General features: G+C 60.2%; 8 protein-coding genes across 8 annotated transcripts in view; 4 read left to right on the top strand and 4 right to left on the bottom strand.

Annotated features, from left to right (window-relative positions):
• SPRG_19559 (hypothetical protein) overlaps nucleotides 1-131 on the top strand; it is a gene marked incomplete at both ends in the record, with an annotated part of 1611 nt that extends 1480 nt beyond the window's left edge. The window contains one exon of the mRNA XM_012342906.1: nucleotides 54-131. Within this exon, the coding sequence (XP_012198296.1) occupies nucleotides 54-131 (78 nt within the window). The remainder of the gene's footprint in view (nucleotides 1-53) is intronic.
• A 68-nt stretch (nucleotides 132-199) lies between these two features.
• Nucleotides 200-3813, bottom strand: SPRG_04190 (hypothetical protein; the record flags this gene model as incomplete). The annotated part of the gene is made up of 11 exons (XM_012342796.1): nucleotides 3667-3813; nucleotides 3601-3619; nucleotides 3386-3554; nucleotides 3139-3337; nucleotides 2998-3093; nucleotides 2828-2953; nucleotides 2637-2781; nucleotides 1865-2594; nucleotides 1722-1802; nucleotides 1577-1672; nucleotides 200-1520 (listed from the first exon to the last, which is right to left on the bottom strand). Exons 1-11 carry the CDS (start codon nucleotides 3775-3777, stop codon nucleotides 200-202), a joined length of 3093 nt encoding a protein of 1030 aa, XP_012198186.1. The 5' UTR covers nucleotides 3778-3813.
• Nucleotides 3814-4294: 481 nt separating this feature from the next.
• Nucleotides 4295-5514, top strand: SPRG_04189 (hypothetical protein; the record flags this gene model as incomplete). The annotated part of the gene is made up of 3 exons (XM_012342795.1): nucleotides 4295-4479; nucleotides 4515-5164; nucleotides 5220-5514. 3 exons carry the CDS (start codon nucleotides 4295-4297, stop codon nucleotides 5465-5467), a joined length of 1083 nt encoding a protein of 360 aa, XP_012198185.1. The 3' UTR covers nucleotides 5468-5514.
• SPRG_04188 (hypothetical protein) lies at nucleotides 5512-7216 on the bottom strand. The gene is made up of 6 exons (XM_012342794.1): nucleotides 7117-7216; nucleotides 6932-7064; nucleotides 6336-6867; nucleotides 6102-6282; nucleotides 5893-6050; nucleotides 5512-5844 (listed from the first exon to the last, which is right to left on the bottom strand). Exons 1-6 carry the CDS (start codon nucleotides 7197-7199, stop codon nucleotides 5582-5584), a joined length of 1350 nt encoding a protein of 449 aa, XP_012198184.1. The 5' UTR covers nucleotides 7200-7216; the 3' UTR covers nucleotides 5512-5581.
• A 1092-nt stretch (nucleotides 7217-8308) lies between these two features.
• SPRG_04187 (hypothetical protein) lies at nucleotides 8309-11536 on the top strand (the record flags this gene model as incomplete). Its single annotated transcript, XM_012342793.1, has 13 exons — nucleotides 8309-8338; nucleotides 8393-8562; nucleotides 8621-9125; nucleotides 9172-9330; nucleotides 9376-9717; nucleotides 9764-9853; nucleotides 9899-10274; nucleotides 10321-10472; nucleotides 10523-10609; nucleotides 10657-10845; nucleotides 10894-11158; nucleotides 11205-11306; nucleotides 11365-11536. The coding sequence occupies 13 exons, from the start codon at nucleotides 8309-8311 to the stop codon at nucleotides 11517-11519; spliced, it is 2622 nt and encodes an 873-aa protein (XP_012198183.1). The 3' UTR covers nucleotides 11520-11536.
• A 42-nt stretch (nucleotides 11537-11578) lies between these two features.
• SPRG_04186 (2-oxoisovalerate dehydrogenase subunit beta) lies at nucleotides 11579-12814 on the bottom strand (the record flags this gene model as incomplete). Its single annotated transcript, XM_012342792.1, has 5 exons — nucleotides 11579-11638; nucleotides 11689-11811; nucleotides 11870-11986; nucleotides 12033-12188; nucleotides 12236-12814. The coding sequence occupies 5 exons, from the start codon at nucleotides 12812-12814 to the stop codon at nucleotides 11579-11581; spliced, it is 1035 nt and encodes a 344-aa protein (XP_012198182.1).
• A 621-nt stretch (nucleotides 12815-13435) lies between these two features.
• Nucleotides 13436-15023, top strand: SPRG_04185 (hypothetical protein). Its single transcript, XM_012342791.1, has 3 exons — nucleotides 13436-14196; nucleotides 14251-14321; nucleotides 14364-15023. Exons 1-3 carry the CDS (start codon nucleotides 13455-13457, stop codon nucleotides 14967-14969), a joined length of 1419 nt encoding a protein of 472 aa, XP_012198181.1. The 5' UTR covers nucleotides 13436-13454; the 3' UTR covers nucleotides 14970-15023.
• SPRG_04184 (hypothetical protein) lies at nucleotides 14975-17349 on the bottom strand (the record flags this gene model as incomplete). Its single annotated transcript, XM_012342790.1, has 13 exons — nucleotides 14975-15112; nucleotides 15159-15245; nucleotides 15291-15351; nucleotides 15400-15457; nucleotides 15508-15589; nucleotides 15641-15904; nucleotides 15954-16145; nucleotides 16200-16441; nucleotides 16496-16807; nucleotides 16852-16976; nucleotides 17033-17069; nucleotides 17113-17239; nucleotides 17283-17349. Coding segments are annotated over 13 exons (1738 nt in total), but the record flags the coding sequence as incomplete, so codon positions are not given.
• Between the last annotated feature and the right edge of the window lie 584 nt (nucleotides 17350-17933).

Genomic DNA, 17933 nt, shown 5'->3' with positions numbered 1-17933 from the left:
CACGATAAAGACCAATGAATGACCGTGTGCGTAGCGCTCGGGGGCGGGCCAAGAAGCCGGCCGCAAAACCTGCCGCCAAGGCCGCGCCGCCGCCCAAGGCCGCCGCGCCCTCCAAGACCAAGAAGAAGTAGTTGTCTATAACCAAGAGATCCTTTCAAATCCAGTGAAAATAGCCAATATCTTTGAAAATGAAAGAGGGTTAGATGGCCTCGCGCGCCAAAATGAACATCTTGTCTTTCGAGTGGAGGCGGGTCTCGTGGGGCGGCGACGTGTACACGTACGGCAGCAAGTTGCCAAGGCGCTTGTGTGGACACCGATAGAGCCCGAGCACGATCGCGTCGCTGGAGAGCATGCGCAGCACCAAGTCGCCAAAGGTGAGGCCGACAAGCGCCGGCGGCAGCTCGAGCAAGCGCAAAATCGGCGCGTCCGTCTCGGAGCCTGCGAGCGCGTGGATGACCTCGGTGATGTACGGGTTGTAGAACGCTTGGCACAAGAGCAAGTCGAGGCGGCTATCGACAAAGACGCGCCCTGCAGCGTAGGCCGGCGCCAGGTACGGGAGGTCGTCCGCGCACACGTGGATGTCTCGTGGGCGGCAAAACTTGATGTTGCTGCCCCGCGTGAGGACGGCGACGCAAGGTACTTCGTGGGACTCGGGCGTCTCGGCCGCCGAGTGTTGCCGCAAGCGCGCGCTCATGCTTTGAATTGACGACGTGCCACGGAAGAGCGCCGGGTTCAAATTCGGGTAGTGACCAACCAAGTGGTCCTGCACCGCCGAGAGCGGCACGCGATTCGAGGCGTAAAACACCAAGTCGTCTTGGGCCGCCGCCGACTCGGCGTTGAGCGCGACGTGGGCGAGGTCGCTTGCCGTTTCCAAGCACAGCAGCGACGTCACGACGCCATAGTCGAGGAGGGTAGTGTCGCTGCTCTCATCTGCATTGCTCTCGTTTCGAAAATGCTGCTGCGAGTCGTACGGGTAGAGAAGGACGGCTTTGGCCTTGGGCGCGCCGACGCGAACGAGGTCGGCGCACCGCAGCGAACTCCCCATGACAAAATGCACGTGGCTTGGCAGCACATAGTCGGCTGGAAAGTCATTGGGTGTCGGCGCCGTGTCGCAAAGCAACACGAGCGACGGGTACTGACCGTCAAGCTGGTAGTACATGCGCCGAAGACGGTGGATGACGGGCACGATATGGCGAAGGGACCCGCAGAGCACAATATGCTCCGAGAGCGACTTGGTCGACTTCCTCGTCGCGTGGTGAATGGCTTCGTCCAGTGACATGACCGAATCGAAGCCAAAGCGCCCATGCTCGGTCGGCGACCGAATCGACTGGCTAAGGCGCTGGTGCAGCGGCGACTGCCGGTGGAGTAGGTTGCTAGTTGAAATGAGCGGGTGGTGCCGGAACGACGTCGAGCGCGATCGGGACGTGGCGTCGTCGGCTTCATTGTCCACCAGCATGCTGTAGTCGGTGAGGATTTGGTGCACGACATAAGAGGAGGACGCGACGATAAAGCCAATGTCCCTAATGTACATCACAGTCGTACATGATGACGAACCCACTCGACGACACGAACGTACCCTTCACGGATCGGCTTGTGGAACGGACCAAGGCACACGCGGGGGTGGCCTTCGTCCTTATCGCGGCGGTAGACGGCCAGCAAGATGCTCTCAAAACTACATGATCGATATGTGTTTTGTGGCATCAAGTTTGCGAGCTTCGTACCCGTCGTAGATGCGCCGCGCTACGTCTTGAAAGAGGTGCCCGTCAAACGCTTCCGAAAAGACGATCGCGTAGATTTGCCGGCTCATGCCGCCAATGTACTAGCCATGCAATCGTATTGTATCAATCTATCAATCATGTTGTACCTCTTGGATCCACGGCGCGGGCCCGAGAACATGTTTTTGGACTTTTTCTGGTCGATCGACTGGATGAGGTTGAGAATGAGCGCGCAGGCCCCGGGGCACACGGTGCCACGTGCCACAATGTCGTCCTTCATGCGGTTCGTATGCAGCGTCTGCGTCGCACCAATGATGTGCGAGAGGTCGTGGTGCGCGTCGGCAATCATTTGCAGGTACGTGCGCACGCGCCGGCCCGTGCTATCGGCGTAATTCCGCACGCTAAGCGCCTGCAGCAGCGTCGAGGCGTCTTCGGCGGCGTGATCAGCCGACTGCCGATTTGCGAGCACGAACACTGCCTCGGCGTGATCGAGGCGGACACGAGACCGGTCCTTCTCGAGCATCAACGAGCCTTTGAGGTACGTCGTTTTGGCTGCGTACGCGACGTTGCCAAGGAGGCGCGTCATGACGTCCGAGGGTGCGTCCCGACCGAGCACGACGACCTCAAAGTCCACAATGCCGCGACTCGGGTGGTAAAACTCGGTGAGAAAGTCCGCAAAGGCTTCGTGGGCAATGTGCCCCGCGACAACCACGTGGCTTTTCTTCGGACGGCCTCGGTACGCGTCGTCGTGGGCGTAGCGCGGCTTATGAAGCGCATTCAGGCGCGTGAGCTGGCTCGGGACCACGGTCACGACCGCCACGATGAGTACCATCACGAAGATCTCGCTCAAGGTGGTGGTCGCGACAATGTCGCCGTACCCTACGCTTTTCTTGGCGATGGGTTGTACACCGGTGTACGCACCGATCGTGGCCAAGGTCACGAGAATAAAGTAGAGGGCGTCGTGGAATTGGATGCTGCGGCTGCGCTCCGGGTAGTCTTCAAGCGCCTGGAAAATGCCCGCGGCGACAAAGATGATGGCGCAGATCGAGAACGTAAAGACGCCCCACTACATGCCCAATGAGATGCGAGCGAAGACATATCGACGAATCGACCTCGTAGTTGTAGCCGTGCTTGCGGCTGCGAATGAGACGGTAGAGCCGAAGCACGCGCAGCGCGCGAAAGACGCGAAAGACGCGGAAGATTGTGAGCGCTTTCGAGTTGTGGGTCGTGCTCAAAAACTGAAAAATGTATCAATTTCGAGTCGGACAGAGTAGCGTCGTACCATGATAAAGGCCGGTACGATTGTAATAACGTCGATGACACCATTCATCGACAAAACGAATTGCCACACGTCCTCGGTCGTGTACAGATGCAAGAGCTACGCCAATCTTGAGTCCCATCGCTCTGGCAGAAGAAGAGGTACGTAATGCAGCGCAAAGTAGCACGTGAGCGTGATTTCGACGACTTGGATCTGCAGAGCATCGTACATTGTCGGCGCGTAGAGCTTGGAGCATGTGAGTTGACGATGATTCTCGAGATCATTTCTTACCTGGAAGAGGTAGAAGAGGCAGCAGAGGACGCTGAACGACGTGTTGATGAGCTCGAGGTAGACACCGACACGGCTACGCGCAACATTCATCGTAAAATGCTAGAGGAAGAAGTGCCGCTACCTCGTCATGTGCGCTTGCAGCTGCTCGCGGATCGTCGGCGCGTACACAAGCGTCATGCCCCGCTGTGAGCGCTCGCGGTACACGCGGTCCGTGGCCACGACAGCATCGGGCGCCGGAGTGGCATCGTGCTGCATCGTAGAGCAGTCGATGCGCAGCTGATGTATAGCTTCTATGCATGCCAGCATGACGAATCCAATTAAGCAGGAGGTGCGTACGAGGCCGCGTCGCGCCCATCTACAGAGTCCACATGAGCATTAGGAAGCTCGAGGTCCATTGCATACCTTGCTGCTAGTCGATCGCGACGCTTCGTCGTCTTCGGGAAGCAGCGACGCGTCCGTGCTTGTACGGGGCGTTCGGAGCTGGGTGTACGCTGGGCCGAACGTCGAAGACATGGCCGCGAGCTCGATCTCGACCTCGTGGCGGCCATGTGCGCTGGCCTCCAGGTGGTCGCTGGCCTCAACCCGGCTTCGACTGCTGGCCTCGACCATCTCGTCGACTTGGTTGTCATCACCTCGCTGCCCTTGCTGCTTCATGCTGGCAGGGACGTTTCGCAGAATCCGGCGCCTGGAAATTCGCCATCATGAAATAGTGTGAAACTCAAAAGCCAACATTTCGGTCGCAGGTGCCACACAACTTTGCGGAGCTTCTCGACTAGTCGAGTCAGAAAAGGACACCAGAAAGACAATAGACCGACGCTAGGGGCTCTCGACGGTATCACCTTGTCGCACATCCGAAAAGCGACGCTCGCAACGCGACTCCCAAGGTTCGCCGCCTGGCACCATAAAATAGTGTACGAAAGGGCGAAACCGTTTTCGCGGTATCCGTCGCCCGCGTCCGGATACAGGAAGTATACTGAACACAAGTTTAATTTCACCGCGCGATCTTCAGTGTGGAATTTGCGACCGACCGATGACAACGACGTCGGCGCTGGAGCAGCTCGCAGAGGTCTCGAGCCAGGAAGCCCCGCTGACGAAGCGGCTGCGCCACGTCGGGTCGCCGGGCGCCGAGTACGACGTCCTCGAGAGCATCATGGCCATCGGCCGCGCCTACGACGAAAGCTACACGAGCAGCCCGGACGCGGTCGTCGACGTCGAGTACGACTCGGCGCGCGGCCGCTCAAGGCGCGCAGCTTGGGGAAGAAGGGCCTGCGCCGCGCCGGGCGACGCCTCGAGGCTAGCCCGAGCACAGATGACGAGCGACCTGCGACGCCGGCGACCCGCGCTGGCGACGGTCGCAATGTCGAGCATGCCCAAAACGCGGCCCCAGCTTTGGCACAGGAGGCGCTGGCAAACCGTGTGCGTCATTGGAAGGTCGTGGCTGGCGAGCTCAAGGACAAGCTCGAGGAGCTCGTCGAGACGAATGGATTCATCTTCACCGACGATTGCATTCTGCAGCGCTGCCTCGACTTTGCGGCGTCCATCCAGATCTGTAGCTTCCCGCCGGTAACACCGCCGCAGGATGAGGGGGCATCGCGATCACTGCGCCACAACACTGTCGCGCAGCAACCCGACCACTTTACGACATTGCGCCTCGCGTCGGCGCAGATTGCGAGTCCCCTTAAGCGCACCCCGGCCAAGGTTGTGCGGCCTGTGACGTTGGCCACATTATCGAAAAAGCGCAAGATCGAGCCCGAGGATGAGCCTAGCGACGACGACGTCAAGAATGAGGATGCCGACGACGAGTTCAGCGACCCGTTCGACCCGTCGCGCTGCTATCTGTGCGGTCTCGAGCAGCACGACGCGCCGCTCCTCTCGTGTTGCAATGCCCACTGTGGCAAAGGTATTACTTGATCTGACCCATTCGGCTTCCGAACCATCACGCATCGTTCATTCAGTGGTCCACCGCTTCTGCGTCGGTCTCGAGCAGTCGCCCAAGAAGCCATGGCCGTGCCCGTCGTGCTCGGGGTCGCCCACGATCGAGGTCTGCGCCGCACTCCACTGCAAGCGCAAGAGTTCGCGCCGGTACTGCATCGTTCACAGCTGTCGCTTCCACGGGTGCGACTTTCGCCTCCGGGGTCGCGGGTACTGTCGTCGCCACGACACGTCCCAGAAGCGCACCATGGCGCTCGCGGCCACCAAGTGACTTTGATGGCACCCTATTTTATTCGATTGCAACACGGGATCCTCAACACCATCATCAGCCACGTCGTTGCCTCAACTGCTCCTTCATAGCAGTATATATACACACACAGAGTATCTATCGGCCCATGTCCGAGTCGAGGTCGTCGTCCGACTCGTAGCGCAGGAGCAGCTTGGCGTGCTTGCCGCAATAGCCCGCCTTCTTGGCGCGGAAGCCGCACGAGCCGTCCTTGCAGAGGTGGCGGCTGCAGTACTTGCGCGAGAGCACGCAGACGCGCTTGCATTTCTGGGCCAAGCACAAGTTTTGCTCGCAGCTGGGGCAGAACCAGTCGCCCTCGGGAATGTCGTCGAGCGGCGGGTTGAGGCAAAAGAGATGGTACTCTAAGTCGCGTCTGCTTGAGAGGGTCCAGGGGAAGACAAGGTAGGTACCGTGGCCGCAGTTGTTGTCGCACAAGAGCATTTGCTCGTGGGCGTTGTTTTCGTGGCAAATCTCGCATCCGATCGGCGTCGCAACTGGCGCTGCATCCACGCCGCTGGCCTCTTCGTTGGGCTCCTTGATGCGCTCGACGTCTGCGTCGCCCTCGGTTCTAATGACACCAGCATAAGAGGACAATACACGGTGGCATCAAGTCGACTACGGTTTCGAGGGCACGTACGTGCGTACACCCTGGAGATGCGACGGCGTCTCGGCGGACGGCTTGCGGTTGGGCAGCGCATAGGGCGACGTCGACGGGCGCCGCCGCTTCTCGACGGCGATGGGCTCGACCATATGCTTGGACAGCGGGCGCTTCCGGCCCTCGTTGTGCTTGGCGCGCGGCCCTACGGCAAGGCAGCTTCGTAAAATCGCGCAGTCCAGACAAGCAAGTGGATACCAGCAGTCGACGATGACATGGACGCGACGATGCTGGCCTGCAGTCGGCCCACGTGCTCTTCGAGCGTCGTCGCCTTGAATTGAACGTCGGCCTCGGTTGGCGCGTCCGAGGCGATCTTGCACACGGTAAGCGAGCTGAGAAAGTCCTGGACATTCTGGAGGACCTCGGCGGGACTGGTCTCGGGGCTGGCGAGCGCCGCGGCGACTTTGGTTTTGAGGTCGGCGGCTGACGTGCGCCACGCGCTGAGCGACCGGCGCGCCGACTCGAGCGCGACCTCTTCGCCCTTCTGCCACGCGTCGTCCAGGACGCTGTGCGTGGTTCGCAACAGGTGGTCGCTCGCCGTGCGCTGGTAGATTTTTTTCTGCGCCGAGAGGAGCTTGACGTTGATCGTCTCGAGCGCCATGGACGGGTCCGGCGGTAGCAGCGTCAGGTCGAGCGCCTGCAGCGTAATGTCGCCGGCTTGGACCGCGTCGACGATCGTGTCGGCCGTCGCGTTTAATTTATGCAGCGTGTTCCAGAGCCGACCGGTCGACTCGGGCGGGCGACGCGCTGTGCATGAGACCGGCGGCCGCGGTCTGCTGCTGGGAGCCCGGCACGAGCGCCGAGAGGCCGGCGCTAATGCGCGCGAGCTGGCGCATCGTCGTGAGCACGTAGTCGGTGAGCTCTTGCGTGCGGTCGGCTGTCGGCGGCCGGCGCACGCCTTCGCTCTCGTCGCCGCTCGAGTCGGACCTAGGCAGCTGCGGCGTGAGCGGCCTCGCATCCTGGACGACGACGTCGGTACCCCATCTCGCAGAGCGCGGCCAGGCGGCCGAGGCCGCTCATGTGGTTCTCAATGTCTTGGGCGCCAAAGTTCATGACGGGCATCGCACGCGGATTCGCACGGTGGACGAGCGGCAACCGACGTCCGGTGCGGTCGTGGGTTTATGGCGGTGGAGCCGACGATTTTTGGCCCGATACAAACCCCAAGTTCTTTTTCGCCGCGATCGGCCATACTAACCGCAAGTCTACTGAAGACCGCCGTTGGCATACAAACCGCAAGTCAAACGACCACCATTTTAAAGAACGGCCAAGCGGGTGGCGACAGCTGATTGGCTACCGAGAGCGGTGGTGCAGTCGCGATGCCACCGCGTGCACTGCCCCGCACGCGCACGCGACCATGCTAATACCCCGAGAAGGTGTCGATAGAGGCAGTGGCGACCTCGCGGTGTAGGCGGTGGGCCCATCGCACGCCTTTAAAACGACCCGCGTTTCCGGGCAAGCTTTGTGGAGCCAACTGTCTCGTCCCAGTTGGTTCGACCGGTAGTCGTCAAATCTATGCAAGTCGACCCGTCGTCGTGGCGAATTTAAACTAGATGTAGGCAAGTCCCGACCACGCGAATACCTCGAGAAGGTGTCGATAGAGGCAGTGGCGACCTCGCGGTGTAGGCGGTGGGCCCATCGCACGCCTTTAAAACGACCCGCGTTTTCGGGCAAGCTTTGTGGAGCGAGCTGTCTCGTCCCAGTTGGTTCTAGTCACCAAATCTGTGCAAGTTGACCCGTCGTCGTGGAGGACTAACATTAGATGTAGACAAGTCCATTCGATGCGTACTAGATTGACGCTCTGGTGAGGGCTGCCGTCCGTATTGAGGCATGGTTTTTGGTAGCGAACGCAGCTGGTTGACTTTGCAGTTGGGTTATCAAGTTGCCACGTGGCTGCGTGCCTCAGGGGTACATAATAGTGTACCGGTACCCCTGGCGTGGCTGCACAAGACAGCGATCGGACAGGAAAGATCCAAGGCTTTTTGCACAGGCGTATCTTGGAGCCACTGACCTTCGGCTCGACGATGCCGTCCTTTGCCCAAATACAGAGCCTTTTTATTCGATATCGCTCTTTATTATTTCAAACGGAACCGAGCGCTTCCCACGCAGCGTCGTCGCAGCCACGTTGGGATCTCGGAGACGGCGACAAATTAGGGTTCATGGCGACCGCGCGCATGTGGCAGACACGGTGCGAGGAGGCCGAGGTATACCCTTCCTGACCGATCATGAGGTCGCGATGGATCGGCGCATATGGGTAGCGGGCCAAGGCGCAGGCGCTGCGGGAGGCGGCGGCCTGGAAGAAGAAGTACATCGCCGAGCGTGAGCGCCGGCGGGAAATGACCAAGACGCTGGTGGTCGTGCTGCAGCAGGAGCAGAACAAGTCGTCGCAGAACGAAGCACTGGTGCGACGCTTCGCCAGCATCCTCAGGTGCTTCGTACTAGTCTCGACGAGACGGAATAGGCGTGCTCATGTGTCGATGCGGCAGCGACCCGAACGAGACGTCGGCCATCCTGAGCCCGACGCTGCCATCCTTTGACTTGGATGGCGACGACGAAGACTCGACCGACGACGAGCAAGCGTCGTCGAGCCGAGGCCGGCGTGTGTCGCCGCCACCGCTGCACCTGATGCTAGACCAACACCCGGCGCCGCCGGCGACCGTGCCGACGCGCTCGGTGCGCTCCAGCACGATGGACATTGGCCACGCCCCCTTCTCGCCATTCTCGCCTCAGCATGATGCGAAGGAGGAAGGCCAGGCCATGATGCTCAACCTCCTCTACGCACGCACGTTCCATGCAGGGTACCGGTCGAGCTCGAAGCGGCTCCAAACGCTCGCCAAGTCGATCACATGTTTCCACGGCAAGCGCGACCGGATTTTCGAGCATTTCTTCATCGCGGGAATTCCGGCCTCGTCGTCGGCCATCGAGCCCGTGCTTGAGGACGCATCCGTGGGCTTTTGGAAGCCCGCGATTCTCTTCCAGTACCCGCCTGCGGTACCATATCCTCTTCTCGTTTTAGCAAAGACAGTAGGTCGACTAGGCGGTCTATCCCATGAACGACCAAGCCGTCAGCAGCTTTTGCTTCCCCGTCGGCGCACCGGCCTTTTCGTGTTCGGTCGCCGACGCCGAGAGCCTCCGCGGATCGCTCATTTCGCAGTGGACAAGCGACGCCGCGAGCTGTTTTCGCCAGCTCCTCGAGGTTGCTTCCTTGCCATTGGACGACTTGATGCGGACACGAGTGTAGCCGTTCAATGCTCAAACGTATACGTTCCGGCTCACGGGCTCGAAAGGCGAGGCGCTCTACGGGCTCTGCGCCGCCGTGCTCATGGACGCCGACGACCCGCCGCTCTTGCTCGAGCGTGGACACTTGGACGCGGTGGCGTCCGACTCGGACGCGGACGTCGTCGTCGGGTCGAGCAAACCACGGTCGCTGCCGCGAGATGCGTCGTTCCACTCGCTCGCAGGCATCTTGGCGTCGCCGCTCACGGACAAGGACGGCGCGTTCTTTGACGAATCACCCGTCGTGCTCACGCCGCGGAGCTACTGCGTCACGAGCAAGTATCCGTTCTACAAGCTCCACTACCACGTAGAATAATCGACCATTCCTGCAACCTCCTGCACTCTTATCCTAGTTTCTGCGAACGCTCATCGAAGCTGACATGCGCAGCCGGCAAGTCGCGCGCGAGGCCCAGTCGGCGCTGCACCGGCCGACGTTTGTCGACGTACATTGCAATGCGACGACCAGACGACATCATTGTGTGGTGTAGGTGACGGTGCATCAGTCGCTCCTCGGGTTTACGCTCAAGCGCAAAGATGATCTGGGCACGTCGGCCGCAGGTCTCTCGGAGAAGGACGTGCGTCTCTTGGATGCGATCGCGACGCCCGCCGCAAAGGCGCCCGATGGCAGCGTGACGCTCTCGGACGACCGACGTGCAATGGCGCCGCCACCGACAAAGGACATGGCGCCGCGCGTGTTGTACCGCAGTCGGAGCTGGTCGGCGTCGGCCAAGAAACGCGCCTTGCCCCTCACGGCGGCGGCGAGACCGCGCCTCCAGGCCGTCGTCGACTCGGTCGAGGCGTCCATGAACAAAGCGGGTGTCCGCGTCGGCGACATTCTCGTTGCGATCAACGGCTTTCCCATTGGTATATTGCTTGCCGACTGTCTGTCGACTGCAGTGGACGTGGCTAGGCGACCTTGCGTTCACCGAGTCGTTGCGGCTCCTCGACGCGGCCAAGCGTCCGCTCAAGCTCCGCTTCCAGCGCATCGTGACCAAAGCGCCCCGACGGGCGTCGTCAAGTGCGCGTTTGGAGCGCGGTCGCGGGTCGTCGACCGTCTTGGAAGTAGCTGCTCGGAGTCGTCTTGTAGCGGACGTTGATGCGACGTGTACTAGCTCTTGCGACGGTACCGAAGCATGAAAGTTGGCGAGGCCGGGTCTTGGACCAGCGTTCGGCTCGGGCATTGCGACATCAAGTACCAGGTTCTTGTCACCGTGCGATGATGAGAAAGGCCGACTTGATCGACTAGTTTCCGACCGACCGCACGGACGAGTGGACCGTTGCCGTACTGCTGACGCTCCTCTCAGCCAAGAACATTGTGCTCATTCTCGGGCACTTGCTCTTGGAGAAGCAAGTCGTGATCGTTAGTGACTCGACAGCCAAGCTCGCCGCCGTAAGCGCCGCCTTTCTCGTGCTTCTCCGGCCGTTCCAGTGGCAGGTAGTGCTCGACTCCCCTTGCACGCTCGTACGTTTCGGTGGTGTCTAGTCGACGTACATTCCGGTGCTCCCGTCGAGTCTTCTGGACTTTCTGCACTCGCCCGTGCCGTACCTCGTCGGTGTTCACAACGTCTTTGCGCGGGACGAGTGGCCCGACGTGTGCTTTGTGCACCTCGAGAGTGACGACGTCGCGTCCCCGTTCGCACCGACGCCATTTCCCACGAGCCGCGAGCTCGAGACCGTGCTTATGGACTGCCAAGCCAAGATGCGCGCACTGCCTGCGCGGCCGCCGCATCCCTGGCACGATCTCTCGGGTAGGCTCGATTCATCTGCGTGTGTTCTCACGCTCGTTGTATCCAGACGCTGAAAACGACGTCCTCTCGCTCGTCGTGTCCAAGACCGAATGTCTCTTCTCGACGCTGTGCAGCAGCATCAGTACCCTTTCACTCCTGCCCCGCGCCAGTACGCACGACCCTGTTTCTCCAACTCGGACGTGGAAGATGACAATAATGTGGCGTAGACAAGTCGTCGTACGACGTCCTCCAAGAAGAGTTTGCAAAAGCCACGTCGTCCAGCGACCACCGGCACTTTTACGCGGACTTCGCCCAAACCCAGCTCTTTTGCCAGTACTGCGAAGACGCGATGCACGACGAGGTGGACGCACCCACCAAGTAAACGCTCGACGAATCATGACATACGACTCTAAACAGGGGACGGTGTGATTTACAACGGGACTAGTAGTTGACGGCGTGCTTGATGGCTTCAAAGTTCTTAAGCGCGTCCGGCAGGTACAGCTAGCAGTCGACGTCAGCCACAAAACAGGCCACCATGTAAAGCAACATACCTTTTCGTACGCCAGCGGGAACGGCGTGTCGTAGCCGCAAACGCGCTGGATCGGCGCCTCCAGGTTGAGGAAGCAGCGCTCTTGGATAGTCGACGCAATCTCGGACGCAAAGCCACCGGTTTTCTACCGACGTTGAGTCCCGAGGATATATCAATGGAAGAAGAAGGATGTACCGGGGCACGATGAGACGACCAGTCTTGCGCACCGACTGCTCGATCGTGTCGACGTCCCACGGCGTGATCGTCTGCAGATCGATGAGCTCGCAGCTCACACCAGCCTCTTCGGCCATGTCACACGCCTAGTCGAGTGGTGAGAGGTCGTGGGCATGAAGAGATGCAACTCACGTCTTCGAGGACACGCATCTGCGCGCCCCAACCGACAATGGTAATGTCGGTGCCCGACCGCATGATGTCGGCTTGGCCAAGGGGCACGGTAAAGTCCCCGACAGGCACGTCGCTCACCGACGCACGGTAGAGCGCCTTGGGCTCGAAGAAGACAACCTGCCATCCGCGTCAGGTTGCAAGTCCGATACGAAATGAGAGACTACCGGGTTCGGGTCGCGGATCGACGCGAGGAGAAGGCCTTTGGCCTGCGTCGGGTTGCGCGGAATGACGACCTTGAGACCCGGCGTGTGGGCAAAGTATGCTTCGGGCGACTGCGAGTGGTAGTGCGCGCCGTGGCCGACAGCCCCGTACGGCGCACGGAACGTGAGCTTGCCGCAGTCAAACTGGTTGCCCGAGCGGTACCGGAACTTGGCGGCTTCGTTCACAATCTGGTCAAACGCGGGAAAGATGTAGTCGGCGAATTGGATCTCGGCGATCGCCGTGCGACCAATGCTCGCGTAGCCGATGGCAAAGCCCGCGATACCTTGCTCGCAGAGCGGCGAATTGAAGACGCGGTCCTCGCCAAACTTCTCCTTGAGGTCCACCGTGCAGCGAAAGACGCCGCCAAAGGCCACGTCTTCGCCAAAGACGACGGCAGTCGGGTCCGTCTCCATGGCCACGCGCATCGCGTCGTTCAAAGCCGTAAACATGTTCATGCGCTCCGTGACGAGCGGCGCCGATGATGCATACTGGCGGCGGAGCGTCGAGGATGCGAGCTTGCTACGGAGCGACGAGAGCAGCATGTGTGGTCGAGTGCGACAGACGACAGGCGAAATGGAAAGTGAAATCTGCAGCGTTCGTACTTCGAAGTACGACATGTCATCCGCCCGAAAGTGCCGTTTGGGTGTGTCCCCCCTCCCCGCGTCCCGTCCTGCCCGTACGCTTTCACTGCGCACTCTATGCAATGTACAATGTACGATGTACAATGTATTGTACGAGTGGATCGCGCCGCCGCTGCAAGTCGGTACCCAGGACGTACGTACGGCCACAGTGGGAGGCCTCCTTGAACTTCAAGGGCTGTGACATGGCACGGCTCCGGCTGCATAAGCCCGTCGGCTTCCAGGGCGAGTTCCTTCTTCCCGGCCCTCGCCCTCGCATGACGTCGGGAGCAGGAGGACGAAACCGAGCGGTTACTGGACGGCTACGGAGTTGCCGGTCGTCGCGTCACCTGGGAGGTACCGTGCCGCACCCAGGCGACGCAGCAGGAGCGGTCATGAGTCATCTGTCACATGCGCAAGGCGCCAGGTGGCAGCCCCTCGCTTGTATACAAACCCCAAGGTGCCTACTGTCACATTTCGATTGGCCGGTATACAAATCCCAAGTCGGCACGGCGATTCGAAGTGCAACCGAAGTTATGGGCATTTCCACTTTTGCCACGTCCCGATGATGTTGACCTTGCGCCGCAGCCTCCTCGCGTCGACCCGCGCCGGCTTCCACAGCTCCCGGCCGGCGGCCCTGCCCGAGATCTCGTTCAAGCTCTCCGACATCGGCGAGGGTATCGCCGAGGTCGAAGTCCTCCAGTGGTTCGTCAAGCCCGGCGACAAGATCGCGCAGTTCCAGAACCTCGTCGAAGTGCAGTCGGACAAGGCGACGGTCGAGATCACGAGCCGCTTCGATGGCACGATCACCAAGCTCCACTACGAGCCTGGTCAGATGGCCAAGGTCGGGAGCGCGCTCATCGACCTTGACGTCTCGGACGAAGTCGCGGCGGCCCAGAACGCTGCCGGCGCGCCCAAGTCCAAGGCGCCGGCCAAAAAGGTCGAGCCCATCAAGAAGGCTGCGCCGACACCGACGCCAATCGTGTCGGCCCCGACGCCGACGCCGGCCGCTGCCGAGCCCGTTGCGCGCATTCCGATCACGCGCCCGTCGAACGGCGGCAAGTTCCTCACGACGCCGTCCGTGCGCCGTCTCGCGCGCGAGCACAACATCGACTTGGAAGACGTGCCGTCCGAGGGCGACCGCATCTTGAAGGGTGATGTCCTCAACTACATCAAGTACTTGGCCGAGAACAAGGCCACCGCTGCGCCGATCGCGGCTCCGTCGGCCTCGTCGGCGGCCCCCGTGTCGGCGTCGGCGACACCTGCGTTTGAGTTTTTGACCGAGAGCACGACCGTGCCCGTGACGCGTACGATCTCTTTGACCATCGACTTCAAAGTCTCATCTCTCTCCTCCTCTGTAGCCATTCAAAAGATGATGGTCAAGTCCATGAACGCGGCCTTGAAGGTGCCCCACTTTGGCTACGCCGACGAGGTACCAAGGTCTCACCATCCAACAGCTTACCAAGATCATTAGATTGAAATGAATGCGCTCGACGAACTCCGCACGACGCTCAAGCCGATCGCGGCGGCGCGCGGCGTCAAGGTCACGTACCTCCCGCTCATGATCAAGGCGGCGTCGCTCGCACTCAAGTACTACCCGGTGCTGAACGCGTCCGTCTCGGAGGACGAGTCGAGCATCACGATGCACGCGCAGCACAACATTTCGGTCGCGATGGACACGCCCAAGGGTCTCCTCGTCCCGAACGTCAAGAACGTCGAGTCCAAGTCGGTGCTGGACATTGCCGAAGACCTCGCGCGCCTCCAGAAGCTCGGCGCCGACGGCAAGCTCGGGCCCGCGGACCTCACGGGCGGCACGTTTAGCCTCTCCAACATTGGCTCGATCGGCGGCACGTACATGAGCCCCGTCATCATGGTGCCTCAGGTCGCGATCGGCGCGCTCGGCAAGATCCAGACGCTGCCGCGCTTCGCGGCCGACGGCAGCGTCGTGCCGACCAAGGTCATGAACGTCTCGTGGTCGGGCGACCACCGCGTCATTGACGGCGCGACCATGGCGCGCTTCTCGACCAAGTGGAAGGCGTACTTGGAGAACCCGATTGCGATGCTCACGGAGCTCAAGTAGAGAAAAAGACAAGTGGTATAATTGTAGACGAAAAATGATGCACGTGGTTCCGTACTCGGTCACATGGGCTTGATGATGACGCCGCGGCGGGAGGCAGCGATAAGGATCTCCTGCATGACGTCCGGTGGCAGCTCGACAAAGCGCTATGCAGACGAGGAGTGATTGACAAGGCAGACTGCACGGGTCTACCGGGTCGGCAATGACGAGGCCAAAATTGGCCAAGACAAAGTCGATGCAGCATTTCTTGAGGTACTGCGCTTGTTGAAAGTACGCCGTCTAGCACACGCCTTGTAACATGGAAATCGAAGCGATCGTCTATACCTCGAGCAGTTTGGTAATGTTGCTTGGGTCGATGCTCTTTTGAATCGCCCACTCGCACTTGCTATCGCATAGACTGAGATACAAACTACGACTCTGTACGCGTCCCTACAGCTTGAGGTTGTCGAGAAGGAATTGGTCGGCGAGCGCCATGAGCTCCAGCACAAACTCTACGCACAGTATCAATCTATCAAGGGCACCGATACATCGACGTCTCAACCAATGTCGAGTGCCGCGGGGTACTCGAGCGCGACGACCGTGTCCGTGTAAATGTACTCGAGCATCGCGACAAACACCGGATGCTAGCCATGGACAATATTGTCCATCGAAAAACATACCATTTGTGGACGTACGCGGGTGTGGGGAATCACAATCTCGGTCGCCGTGCTCTCGCGCATGCTGCCATTGAGCATCGCATCCAGTGGCTCGCAGCGCACCATGAGAATGCACCGGTGCGCGTACGCCGGGAGGTCGTCCACGAGAAACGTCACGTCACTCCGACTCGGATTGTTCAAAAGCGCGTGGAGGTTCCGCCCGAGCGAGTTGCGCACTACCGGCGCGAGAGCCCGCTGGATTGGACCGGTGACACAGACCGTGTGGTAAAACCCGGCTGCAATCTATTTTGCTCGTAGCACCCAAGTCGACGCGTTAAAAAGAGGAGGGTACCTTGCGGACACGGACGTCTCGAAGCGCTTCAATGTACGTCGGAAGCGCCGTATCCACGTTGTTGTCGGTGCCGAGCTGTCCGTGGTTGTTGCGGCCGAACGGGTACACGACGCCGTTGTCGCGCAGCGCCAGCGTGTGGTAGCAGCCGCACGCAACGTCGATGATTGTAAACTCGCTCAGCGTCGCGACAAGCTAATACCATATCGTCATGGCACCAGAAAACGGCGAAAACTAAAGGACGAGTACCGTGGGACGGTACATGTTTTGCTTGTGCCCGAGACCGAGCTGGCCAAAGTCGTTGCGGCCGAACGCGTAAAGCTTGCCGGCTTGGGTGAGTGCCATCGTGTGGTAGTAGCCGCACGCGACGTGCACGACAACGTCCGTGTCCAAGGGCGCACTGATGCGGACAGGCGACGCTTTCACACCGGGCGCCTCGATCCCGAGCTGCCCGAAATCGTTCTTGCCAAAAGCATAGACACCGCCACCCGCTAGTGGAGATATCAAGATATCAGAGACGTGACGAGAGAACGGGGTGGAGGCACCGAGCGCAACGACGCTGTGGTACTGCCCGCAGGCGACCGAGAGGACTTTTTGGCGGCTAAAAAACGGAATTGGCGTCGGTACTTGCTTGTCGAGCGCGTCCGGAATGCCCAGCTGCCCGAAATCGTTGCGGCCGAACGCGTACATGCCGTTGTCGTCGGTCACTGCGATCGTGTGAAAGTAGCTGCAAGACACTTTAAGCACGCTCTTGCCGACGAGACCATCGACGAGCGTCGGCACAGCAACGGGCTGCGTGTTGCCGTGACCGAGCTGGCCCCGTGCATTGTAGCCAAACGTATAGACGTCGCCGGACTCTAACCGCTCTGCACGCACTGCGATGGGACAAGGAAGTCTGTACCTGTGACGGCAACGACGTGTTCGCAGCCATTGCCAGCGCTAAGCTTGACGACTTGCTTTTCGCACAGTGCCATGAGCGCCTTGAAGGATGTGATGCGCTGGGCAGTGCCAACGCCGCACTGGCCGCTATGGCATGTAGAAATATGCTACGCAAGGTATTGGTGCGAATCCGAACGGCGCACCTGTCGTTGTAGCCGCAGGCGTAGACGTCGCCGTTGCCTAACCAGCATGAGAGCTGCAGATATACAGCGGCGAAACGTACTGCAGAGTAGCACGGTGTTCTCGTTGCCGCAGGCGACGTCGACAATGTTCTTGCCGACGGCAAACTCGAGCTTCGTGGGCACAAAGCGCGTCGTCGTGTCGCCATGGCCGAGCTCGCCGTACGAGTTCTGCGCGGCCTCGGCTTAGCGCCTGGCAACGCATGCATCGTACCTGGCCAAAGGTGAAGACCGCGACTTCTTCCTCGTCGGCTCCGCCCATGCGCGCTGCTTCTTCCATCTATCCGGATTTTGGATCCACGACCGGATACGCATATAAAGTTAATAGTGTTACTTCGTGAAATAGAGTGTATTTCGGAACGAGAGCGGGTTGTAAGTAGTGTGATTATAGTCGCTGGCGACAGGCATGACAGCGCTGGCGCCACACCTCGTCCGCTAACAACGTCCTGCGTGCGTAGTACACTCGAGAGTCAAGACTACGTTCTCTCGTTCTCTCTTGTTCGCAACAACGCTGCCAGAAAGAAGAGTAAAATAGTACAACGCTTCGGAACAGCTACAGCTAGCTGACCAGCTAGCTGACGTACGATGTAATAGTATTGCACGATGGCCGTGAAGGTGGCGCCGCCATGGTTGGCGCCAGAAAGCGTCAATAATGGGCACGCTAGGCGCTTTCGGAGGCTGCTACCGACCGTCAAGGACACGTATATCCAGTGACTCGGTGATCGTGAGCTGTGATCGTGGTAAGAAACGTGCACCTCCAGAACGGTTGCCAGCGCGTCGGTCTGATTTGGCAGCTAGCAATCCGCTCGGAGCCATTTCTTTAGGCTGCTTCGCTGGCCATAGTACTTGCTGTGTAGCCTGCAAG

The sequence above is a fragment of the Saprolegnia parasitica genome (genome assembly GCF_000151545.1).
Source record: "Saprolegnia parasitica CBS 223.65 unplaced genomic scaffold supercont2.11, whole genome shotgun sequence".
In the NCBI taxonomy this organism is placed as follows: Eukaryota; Oomycota; class Saprolegniomycetes; order Saprolegniales; family Saprolegniaceae; genus Saprolegnia; species Saprolegnia parasitica.
This window is presented reverse-complemented; position numbering and strand designations above follow the sequence as displayed.